General features: G+C 49.0%; 1 protein-coding gene and 1 long non-coding RNA gene across 2 annotated transcripts; both read right to left on the reverse strand.

Moving 5' to 3' along the window:
• Window positions 1-2,152: 2,152 nt before the first annotated feature.
• LOC122459748 lies at window positions 2,153-4,055 on the reverse strand. The gene is made up of 2 exons (XR_006280624.1): window positions 3,903-4,055; window positions 2,153-2,480 (listed from the first exon to the last, which is right to left on the reverse strand). It is a non-coding gene; the product is annotated as an uncharacterized LOC122459748 (long non-coding RNA).
• Window positions 4,056-4,111: 56 nt separating this feature from the next.
• On the reverse strand, window positions 4,112-6,791 carry LOC122459844 (proline-rich protein 2-like). The gene is made up of 3 exons (XM_043513232.1): window positions 6,786-6,791; window positions 5,736-6,192; window positions 4,112-4,266 (listed from the first exon to the last, which is right to left on the reverse strand). The coding sequence occupies exons 1-3, from the start codon at window positions 6,789-6,791 to the stop codon at window positions 4,112-4,114; spliced, it is 618 nt and encodes a 205-aa protein (XP_043369167.1).
• Window positions 6,792-11,423: the final 4,632 nt, after the last annotated feature.

An 11,423-nucleotide genomic window follows, 5' to 3' on the forward strand; every position in this document is an offset into this window, starting at 1 on the left:
GTAATGGAGGAATGAAGAGTCTGGCCCCAAAAATTGGAGGGCCAGATTTTGATAGCTTTCCTCATCTTGAAGAGGATCTGATTTCAGGGGTAGTCCTGCTATAAGTCACTAGTGACTAGGACTATTTGTGGACTAAGGCACTTCTAACTGAGAGAAAAGATATCAGATTCTGGCCATAAAAAAAGCCAATGGCTCCCTTATGTAAAAACAGAGCTGGGTAAAGGATCTAATTCTGAACCATTAAAATGAATTGAATCCCTCTCAAAATGCAAAACACAGAAGGCACCACTAAACTTGAGAAATAATGATAGAATCTGGTCTGTCTTGAGGAGTGAGAACCTCATCAGATAAAAATGTGAATTCTGAACATGAATACAAATGTATTTTAAAACTGGTAAACAATGTACAGTGTCAAGGTATCAGCCAGTGTCCCTAGAAGTAATTCAGCCAAAAAGCATCATCACATTTTACCATTTACTCAGGTGCTTATTGACACAGTATATTGCCTGACATATGCATGATACACTAGTAAATCACTCTTGTAACCTCGTCCTGGATCAAATCACCAAGCCACATGTCACATTAGAAACTAAAGAGAAAACTGATTAGGGGAATTTTGCCATGGACTTCAATTAATATTATTACTGTACGTATTGCAGTAGCAGCCAGAGGCCCCAGTGTAGGATGAGGGAACCCACTGTACTAGGCATTGTATACACACACACACACACACTAAAGGCAATTGACCCAAAGAGTTCACAATTTAAGTATGGGAGCAGGGTCAGGCCCAGAGAATTTATAAACTAGTTTGTAACAGGGACTATTCAGAAAAATCCCCGTGGGCAGTTTCCAGTACATCTTGCTGTGATCTCCACTGTGTCCTCTATAAAGGAGTCACAGAGAAGTCTTGGGGTTAAAATATTGGGGGGAAGTCGAAGAGTTCACACTCAGTCCATGAACTGCTGGAAGATTCTGCTCTCATTTGTACCTGTGCTCTTAAATCCAGAGAAGTACACTAGTGTACCTCCATTTAACACCAGTGGGACTCCAGCCCAGAATCTGTCATTGTTTTCTTTGGTGACATTACACACTGTAGCTCCCGAGATGTAATATTTAGAAGACTGTAAGCAAAGTGAGTTTTTTGTCAACAGGATTATTTAGTCCATGGTGTTTGTTTCGCCTGCTGCTTGCAACCATGGATATGCAAATAAAAGGAAAGAGAGGACGTGCAAAACATTTTCTTCTCCATTTAGAAGGTAACCTGAATGCTCAAATCACTCCCTAAAGCAGAGGTGGGCAAACTACGGCCCTCGGGCCACATCTGGCCCGCGGGACCATCCTACCCGCCCCCTGAGCTCCTGGCCTGGGAGGCTAGCCCCCGGCCCCTCACCCGCTGTCCCCCTTTCCCCGCACCCTCAGCGTGCCACCAGTGCCATGCTCTGCGCTGTGAGCTCCTGCCTGACCCGGTGCTCTGTGCCACGCGGCGGCCTGTCCTGGTGCACCAGGCACCGCGGTAAGGGGGCAGGAAGCAGGGGGGGTTGGATAGAGGTCAGGGGAGTTAGGGGGGTGGTCAGGAGCTGAGGATGTGGATGGGACTGGGGCAGTCAGAGGGCAGGGAATAGGGGGGTTGAATGGGAGCAGGAGTCCTGGGGAGGCAGTCCGGAAGGAGAGGAGAGGTTGGATGGGGCAGCGGGGGGCAGTTAGGGGTGGGGTGTCTGGGAGAAGGGGTGGTTGGATGGGGCAGGGGTCCTGGAGGCGGTCAGGGGACAGAGCGGTGGGGCAGGGGTCTCGGGGGGGGTAGTCAGGAAGGAGAGGGGGGTTGGATGGGGCGGCAGGGGGCAGTTAGGGAGAAGGGGCAGTTGGATGGGACAGGGATCCCGGGAGGCGGTCAGGGGACAGAGAGCAGGGAGGGCAGGGGTCACTGTGGGGCCATTAGGGAGTGAGAAGCAGTGGGACTCGGATAGGGGGCTGGGCTGGGCTGGGCTATGCCATGCCATGCCAGGCTGTTTGGGGAGGCACAGCCTCCCCTAACTGGCCCTCCATACAATTTCAGAAACCAGATGCAGCCCTCAGGCCAAAAAGTTTGCCCCCCCCCCTCCCCCTCCACTAACGGCATATTGTGAGGTGAATGAACAATATGTCAGGCTAGGTGCAAAGTATTACATTTTATGATGAAGAACAATAGCACCAACTTGTTTTAATGGATGTCTTTCAGGTTGGTTTTCAGTGCTAACTTGTAGTCTTAGGGTCTGATTCTCCTCTCACTTGCACCAGTATACATTTGGGATAGGTCCATTTTAATCAGTGGAGTTACACTAATTAAAACCAGTGCTGCAGGACATTGTACTGCAGAACTTGGCTGCTGTTCTACTGAATCCACAGTAAATAGTACAGATGCCCCTGAGTAAATGCACATCTATGGGCCGGATCCTCTGCGGCTGTAAGCCGGTACCTCTCTGCCAATTCGAAGCAGCTGAGCCCTATAAAAAAAAATCATTTCAATCAGAATGGTCCCTTCTGACCTTAGTATCTATGAATCTAAGAGGATTTCCACCTTATACACCTTTAGCCATTCACAGTTTAGCATAGGAAAAACACAGCCACATTGCCTGACAGGCACAAATAAACATTATCTTTCATCTAGAGGCAAATACATCAGTTTTGCCAGTCCAGGTGATGATAACCCAGAGCTCCATACATTATGTAATACATGAAAAGAAATGGACAGCTCCTTTGGATTGTAGCTCTAAGGCCACACGGTGCGATTTCTGCATATTTGAGTAGCTATTGTGCTTTTAAACCATTTTCACGCTATCACAAGGACGAGTCTTCCCACAGTTTTTATACCAGTTAAATCAACTCTATTGGCTAGAATCGAATGTAGTTACATGGGTGCAACCCACCCAGTGTGGAAGCAGCTGTGCTGGCGTCCAAGTGCTTGTACCACATAGCTCATTCCTGTCAATTATCAGTGTGCCTAGATAAGCACCTATTTTAACAGTGTAACCGTGTCCACACTCGGGGAGTTACCTCCATGCGAATATACAAGTTTATAAACCAAGTTCCTTAGACTGGTACAAAAGCCGGGTGTGGATCAAGCCGAAGAAGAAGAGTTGTCCAGCTTCACTCTGTTGAGGTGTAAAATGGCAGCATCCCTTCACTGATGTAAAGAGAACAGGAGGACTTGCGGCACCTTGCAGACTAAGGCATTTATCTGAGCATAAGCCTTCCTGGGCCACAGCTCCCTTCATCGGCTGCACTCTCCTTACAGTATTCAGAGTAGCAGCCGTGTTAGTCTGTATTCGCAAAAAGAAAAGCAGTACTTGTGGCACCTTAGAGACTGACAAATTTATTAGAGCATAAGCTTTCGTGAGCTGTAGCTGCAAGGTGCCACAAGTACTGCTTTTCTCCTTACAGTGTGTATGATAAACCCCACTGCTTCATGTTCTCAGCGTGTGTGTGTCAATCTCCCCTCTGTATTTTCCACCAAATGCCTCCGCTGAAGGGAGCTGTGGCCCACGAAGGCTTATGCTCAGACAAATGCCTTAGTCTGCAAGGTGCCGCAAGTCCTCCCGTTCTTTTTGCGGGCACGGGCTAAGAGGGCAGCTGCTCTGAGCCCTGTCGCGCGCCGGCGCGGAGCCCTTCGGCCAGGCGGAGAGCGGGAGGCGGCAGGCGAGCGGCACGCGGCGCTGCACAGCCCTGGCTGCCCGGCGGGGCAGGCGCGAGGCCGCGGCTCCACGCTCGGCGGGCGGGTGCAGGCAGGAGGCTGCAATAGGGCGGAACCGAGTCAGGCGCCGGCAGCCCGGCTCGGCGTGGGCCGGGTATGCGCGGGGGAGGCGGATCCGCTGGCTTCCCGGGGCCCCCCGCTCCTCCCGCCGCGCGGCTCCCGGGGCCCACCCTACCTGGTCAGCGCAAGAAGCCCAGCCGGAGCGGGGCGTCCCCCTCCATGGCCCGGCGGCGAGCCGGGCGCCCTGCCCGCTAGCCGAGGGGGCCCCGGGGCCGGCATTTGTGCAGCGCCGGAAGGGGGCGGGCAGCCCGGCCCCCTACTGGGGGGGGGGGAGTCGGAGACGAGCCGCCTGTAGCCAGCCGGAGAAACGCCGCAGAGAGACGCTCAACGCCCCGAGCGCCAGCCCCGGGCCCGGGCTAGCCGCCACCGCTGCCCCAGCTCCAGCCCCTTGGCGTCCTCCCGCAGCTCGCCCCCGCGCCCGGGTGGCCGGAGCCCCGCTTCGCTGCTCTGGGGATTCCTAGCCGCGCCTGCGGCGGGGACTAGGGGAGAGCGAGTGGGAAGGAGCTGGCCGTTAGGCAGCAGCTACCCCGACCTCCTAGCAAGGCTCCAGCAAGGGCTGCAGGGTGGCCTAACACGTGTCTTCCACTTCTGTCTGCTCTGCTTCTGAATCCACTTTGCATTAACGGCTCCAGCTCCAGCCTTAGCCGTGGGATCACAGATAAGGTAGGGCTGGAAGAGACCAGGAGAAGTCCTCAAGTCCAGCCCCCCTGCTCTCAGGCAGGACCAGGTAAACTAAAACTATCCCTGACAGGGCTTTGTCCAGCCTGTTCTTAATCTCCAGTGATGGGGATTCCGCCACCTCCCTTGGAAGCCTGTTCCAGAGCTTAACTACGCTGAGAGTTGGAAAGTTTTTTTTTCCTGTTATGTCACCTTAATCTCCCATGCAGCCCACTTGTGTCCTACCGTCAGTGGAGGGGGGAACGATTGATCGCTCTCCTCTTTATCGCGTATTGGAAGGCTGTTACCAGGTCCCTCCTCGGTCTTCTTTCCCCAAGACACGCTGGCAAGTAGATTGAATTTGAAGGCGATCGCTGTACTGACAATAATAATTAGTAAATAAACCACATCCTGAAAGCACTTTCGCAAACCCCCTCTTCTGGCTGTCAGACAAGTGCCCAGCCTCACCAAGCTCATCAGCAGAAGCAAGCTTCCCCCAGACCAGGACACACCAATTCAAAGCAGCACCAGCCAAAGCCATAACAACAGACTGGAAACCTGCAGACATATCTCCGGTGCTATAATGATCAATACCCCCCACAACCAGGGCTGGTGCAAGGACATTTTGTGCCCTAGGTGAAACTTCCACCTTGCGCAGCCCCTCTCCTCTCCTCCCACAACCTCCGAAATCTAGTAAATTTAGCATTATAAACAGCCAGTCAGAATGGGTAAGGGCGGTTGTAATGTGTTTTTTTTTTTTTTTTACCTTTAAGGCGTTTCAGTTGTTTGCCATTGCCTCTGATGGTGTCCCATTCAAAGTCTTACTATTGTGCAAAGCTAAACAATTGAGCCTTGCATTGCATCACCAGCCAGGTTAGGCAGGCTGACAAATCCCCCTTGCCCCAGGGGGCCATTATCCCCTGGTGACTAATTTCTACTCCAAGTCTGTAAAGCAGACTTTTAAGATAAATACATTATTCCTCCAATATTACCCATGCATGCATCTCACAAAGATTCTCACTTTTGACAAGTTACCAGCCCTGTGTGGATCCCTTCCACATTCCTCTTTGTGGGGAAGTGCCCTGTAATACACATGTGAGGTGCAGTGAGTTTATCAGGCCTGCGGTGACAGCTGTTTGTGAAGATCAGGGGGCCCTTCGCCAAGGGGTGCTGGTGTCACAGTGAGCTTGGGGTGGCTGACAGTATGGGGCAGGGCACTGAGGCTGGTGGGGCAGATAACACTCACTGGGCTGGGGGGCAGGCGGTGCCGGGATGGGGCAGGGGCAGGTACCTGTCAGTCTCCAGCGCTCTGGCTGCACCGGGGCCAGCAGCCTCTTTACCTCGGAGTCTCCCCCGCTTGCCCGGGGACCACCCCTCCTCTCAGGCTCCCCGGCCACTGCTGCCACCAGGGAGGACGTGGGTGGGGGGCGCCGCCACGGAGGAGACGCAAGGGGCCGGGCTTGGCTGGGGCCCCGCACCTGCCGGCCGAGAGCAGCAGGAACCGGGCGCCACTCGGGGGGAGCCGGGCGGCCTGAGCCCAGGGCACCTACGCTCCCTGCCTGCCCCAGCTGGTGCAGAGGCTGCTGCTGCCCTGGGCTTGGGCCACCCGGCTCCCCCCAAGCGGCGCCTGGTTCCTGCTGCTCTCGGCCAGTAGGTGCGGGGCCCCAGCCAAGCCCAGCCCCTTGTGTCTCCTCCGCGGTGGCGCCCCATGCCTGTGTCTTCCCGGGCGGCGGCAGCGGCCGGGGAGCCTGAGAGGAGGAGTGGCCCCCAAGCAAGCGGGGGAGACTCCGAGGTGAAGAGGTTGCTGGCCCTGGCACGGCCCAAGCACTGGAGATTAACAGGTACCTGCCCCTAAGCAATAGTGTAAAACAAAATGGGGGGGGCACCGGTTTTGGAGCCCCCAAATCTTGGCGCCCTAGGCGGCCACCTAGTTCACCGAGTGGTTACACAGGCCCTGCCCACAGCACACCTTTCAAGATCCATGGGTCTACACATGCCGATCACAACATGTGGTGTACCTCAGCCAGAGCACTAAATGCCTCAATAACGACTAAGTGAAATGAGACGATCACTACACTCTTGAATAAACTCACACTGAAAAATGATAAAAGACAAAATCATCCATCAGCCATGGGCAAATATTTTTCACAAAGCAATCACTGCATAGCTGATCTCTCAGTCCTTGTCCTCAAAGGAAACCTGCACAACACCTTCAAAAGACGAGCCTGGGAGGTTACATTCATAACTTTGCTAGCCACTAAAAATCATGGACTTAATAACGACACTGGATTTATGGCTCATTACAACAATCTGTAACCCACTATGCCCCACTTTGTCCTACAGCCATAGAGGTGCTAACTACCTACTTCCCCTAGAATGGTCTCTTGCAACGTGTAACTCTTTATCTGTTCCTCTTTGTATTTAGCTGTGTTACCCTAAGTACTTTTCCCAGACCTGAAGAAGCGCTCTTGTGTTAGCTGGAAAGCTTGTCTCTTTAACCAGCAGAAGTTGGGCCAATAAAAGATATGATCTCACGCATCTTGTCTCTCTCATAATACATTATTCTTTTTTGTTACAGAAGCACCTTGAGGATCCATCCCTGATGGAGGTGGGGGGCTCCATGATGTAAGGCACAGTACAACAGTAACCTATTATAGGACAAATTTCCCAAGATGGATGCAAAAACTTGTGCCCACAAAATGCATGGGCACCCATTGTGCAGGTGAACTGCTTTGGAATGCATAGATGGGTAAATGCATGCCAAGACAATAAAGGGGTGTAGGATTACAATTAGAATCACACAGGGAGGGGTGTTTCCTGTCTAAAGGCAATGCTTCAATTTAATACATGCATCTTCTATGATATATTATTTCATTATACATTGAGTGGAGTTTGGCCGTATGGTGGAAAGGTACACTTAAACTGAGAGTTCCATATGGTGGATTACAACGACCTTAGCTGCAGGGTGAATACTGGTCAATTTTCAACTCCATGGGCAATAGTTTTCCACCATGAGCTGAAGTGATAGGGTTTATTAAAACGTCTAAAAAGCCTGCCAAAGATCGCACTCTGGCACAAAGACTAAACTCGACTGTGTGTAGCTCAGAGGAGCAGCTGCAATCTGCAGCAGGAAAGAGGGAGCAAGGATTTAAAATGTAATTAATTTCACGGAGCAGCTGGATGTTCGAGTTGCATGCCATTAATTTTGCAGTAACTGTTAAACATTTTACAGCTGAACTAAAAAGCGATCAAGGTCTTGGTGGTAGGCAAATGATCAAGAATGAGATTTTTCAAAAACATGCGGTGTTGGCCTAACTCCGCTCCCATTGCAATCACTGGTAAAATTCCCATTGAGACTTACATGGAGGAAGAGTTGGACCAATGCTGAGCACTCACCCCATTTGTCTTTATCTGCTTCTCAGTGGATGGTGGTGAAGTCTCAAGGCAATTTGGCAAACTTCTGGAGGGCAGGAAGTTAAACAGTCCTGTTCAGAGTATTTCTCTAAATAATGAGCAGAGATAATTTATCTGGAACCATTCCATAAATGATTCTGTAGAGGGCATCTCTTTACAAACAGATTCAGAAAGTAACATGATTCCATCTCAATGATAAAAATTCTCATTTTTATGTTCTATTATGAATTTATGGAATCTGAATTTCTACGAGAACTATACCTCAGTAATGTTGCAGCCTTACTTGCAATAATTCAATGGCATAATTCCCTACATGGCCAAGGTGCATGGGAGATGGAAAGAGAATGAAAAGAATTAATGGTTACTTTAGGAATTCCAAAGTAGTTCTCTGAATGATGAGAGGGATTGATTTATTTTGAATCATTTTACAAATAAATCTGTAGAGGGCATCCCTCAACAATGGATTCATAGAGTAATATGACTCTGTCTCAATTAGTGGCACATCAAAATGTCCCATCCAAAAGATCTCATTTGTTATGATATAAAAAGAGTTAACGAAGAGGCATCTGAAAGAAGCCACTGTATTTTCACTGGTTTCAGAGTAGCAGCCGTGTTAGTCTGTATTCGCAAAAAGAAAAGGAGGACTTGTGGCACCTTAGAGACTAACATATTTATTTGAGCATAAGCTTTCATGAGCTACAGCTCACTTCATCACTTTCACTGTCACCGTTAAGAAAGTTCATGTGTAAACTGACTCTTTTATGACTTGCAGCATCATTGTAGCTGTGTTGGTACCAGGATATTACAGAGACAACGTGGGTGAGGTAATATCTTTTATTGGACCATCTTCTATTGGTGAGAGAAACAAGGTTCAGAAGAAGAGCTCTGTGTAAGCTCAACAGCTTGTCTCACCAACTGAAGTTGGTCCAATAAAAGATATCACTTCACCCACCTTGTTTAATATTCTGGGACCAACGTGGCTACAACAACACTGCATACAGAATATGGTAAGAGATTATTGAAGGTGAATTGGCCAGTTAACAATTCGGCAGTCACAGGACAAAAATGGGAGGTTAGTGCGTTATAGATCGTTGTAATAAGCCATAAATCCAGTGTCTTTATTAAGACCATGATTTTTAGTGTCCAGCAAAGTTACGAATTTAAGCTCCAGGTTCATCTTTTGAAGGTGGTCTGCAGATTTCCTTTGAGAATGAGGACGGAGAGGTCTGATAGAGAGTGATTCTTTTGTGAAAAGTGTTCACCCACAGTTTTGACAGGGTGGTTTCGTCTTTTATCATTTTTCTGTCTGAGTTCACTCAAGAGCATAGTGACTGCTTTGTTTCATCCACATAGTTGTTATTGGGCCATTTAGTGCACTGGTTGAGTTACACAACATGTGATCGGCATGCGTAGAACCCTTGGATCTTGACAGGTGCACTACGGGGGGTGTTGGTCATCAGAGCACTGGAGATAAGTAGAACCTTTTCCCACAAGTAGTTCCCCTGGAATCAGTGGGACTACATGTTGCACAGTGTGCTACTTAGTTGGAATTATGATGGCAGAGAAAGCTCCAACTTGAGGTCAGCTGAAGAATAAGCAGTGGGAATGGATAATGTATTAGTGGAAAACAAGCAGCCTTGTTCTTTTGTTAATGCCTTTTGTATCAATGGGCTAAAGTCATCTCTCAGTTATGCCATTGTAAATCTGGAGTAACTCTATTGACTCCAGCGGAGGTACTGGTGTACTTGAGAACAGAATCTGTCCCAAGAAAAAGGGAAAAGAGAAATCCAAAACATGTAGCAGCAAAAATACTTCCAGTTCGTGGGAGCAATCCTGCTCCTTTTGCAATCAGCCTGTTTTTCATAAGACTCCGGGATCTGTATGTCACAATTCAAGGTTTCAGAGTAGCAGCCGTGTTAGTCTGTATTCACAAAAAGAAAAGGAGTACTTGTGGCACCTTAGAGACTAACAAATTTATTAGAGCATAAGCTTTCGAGTGAGCTGTAGCTCACGAAAGCTTATGCTCTAATAAATTTGTTAGTCTCTAAGGTGCCACAAGTACTCCTTTTCTTTTTACAATTCAAAGTATTACTGATATGAATACCAAAGGAAAATATAATAAATCGCTCTTTATTGTGAAGTAGTCTGTTCCCATTGTAAATTTATATCTGGAATCCTGAGGGACACTTGCTGTGCTCATTAAACAATCTGCTTCACTCTAGCTTGAATTGATCCCCAGGTGACACAATAAATTAGTGACTGTGTTTCTGTGTTTTCTAATGAAATACATGAAAGTCTATAATGAAATACATGAAAATAACAATGGAGAAGAGCCCAGTTGTGGCACCAGCTGTGTGGTGTAGTGGACAAAGTTGAAACAGACACAGTTACGTTCCACTGAACCATGAACAGACTGCAATTATTGATATGTTTCTAATAGAATTATATATTGCAGCTGTGTTCCTTCCAGAACAGCTTGCTAGAATTAATTAGGATTCGTAATGGATTGGTAGCATTACCTGAAATAAGCAGTAATTACATTCCTTAGGTTTAGACAAATTAGCAAGCGACTGTTCCTGTGTCTAAAGAACAAATGTGACACAGCTAGGGTGACCCGATAGCACCAAATGGGTGTGAAAAATCGGGATGGGGGTGGAGAGTAATATATAAGACAAAGCCCCAAATATTGTGACTGTCCCTATAAAATTGGGACATCTGGTCACCCTAGACACAGCAAGGCTCCCTAGCTAGAGCTTTGACTGCTTAAGGAACAGCTACCCATTTAGAGCTTTACTCTGTGGCGTTGTGTGCAGCTATGGGCTAGGTAGGGAATTTAAGGAAGTGTAAGAACCTGACTTTTATCCCTGCATGGGCAACCCAGACCTTGTGTCCGGATACATGGGGTTATGTGGATACGGTACACTCACTACTCCACCCTCTCTGAAACAGGAGGGTAGGAAAGGGGTGGAGCCTATCCTCCATACACAACCTCCCAACACACTGGCCAGCATCATGTCAGCGTGGAGGAGCACTAGTAATTTGCTGCTGATATGGGGCATGGATAAAATGACTGCCTCCCAGATCAAGAGCAAAGCAGAAAGGGAATTGTGCCTTCTTCTCTGGGATGCTCCTGGAGAAGTGCATTGCTGCACAATCCTGCCTGGCTTTTCCAGCCTCCACAGTCCCCCGGGCTTCAGGGTATCTGCCTACTGCTAATCAAGGCATGTACAGTTAGAACTCTTAACTTGTTTTTTTATTAATGCCCTTCCCCCCAAAACTCAATTAAGCCGTCATTCTGTGTTACGGGGTACCTGGCCAAGAGACCAGGCCAAACGCTATTTGAGTTATACAAGTATTGCTTCAAGCCATAGGCGCTGACTCTGTGGGTGCTCCAGGGCTGGAGCACCCAAGGGGAAAAATTAGTGGGTGCTCTGCACCCACAGACAGCCAAGCTCCCCTCCCCTCCACAAGTGCACTACATCCCTGCTCCTCCGCCTACCTCCCAGTGCTTCCCGTCGCCAAACAGCTGTTTGGCAGTGCTTTATTGCAGGATCCTTGGGGCGGG

This window comes from Dermochelys coriacea, chromosome 4, assembly GCF_009764565.3.
Source record: "Dermochelys coriacea isolate rDerCor1 chromosome 4, rDerCor1.pri.v4, whole genome shotgun sequence".
In the NCBI taxonomy this organism is placed as follows: Eukaryota; Metazoa; Chordata; order Testudines; family Dermochelyidae; genus Dermochelys; species Dermochelys coriacea.

What these genes read in the sequence shown, in the direction of transcription:
- LOC122459844 (XM_043513232.1), bottom strand. An exon ending in AGAGCGCTGGAGACTGACAG is followed by an intron (nt 4,267 to 5,735) that starts GTACCTGCCCCT and finishes GCTCTCCCCTAG; the next exon opens with TCCCCGCCGCAGGCGCGGCT.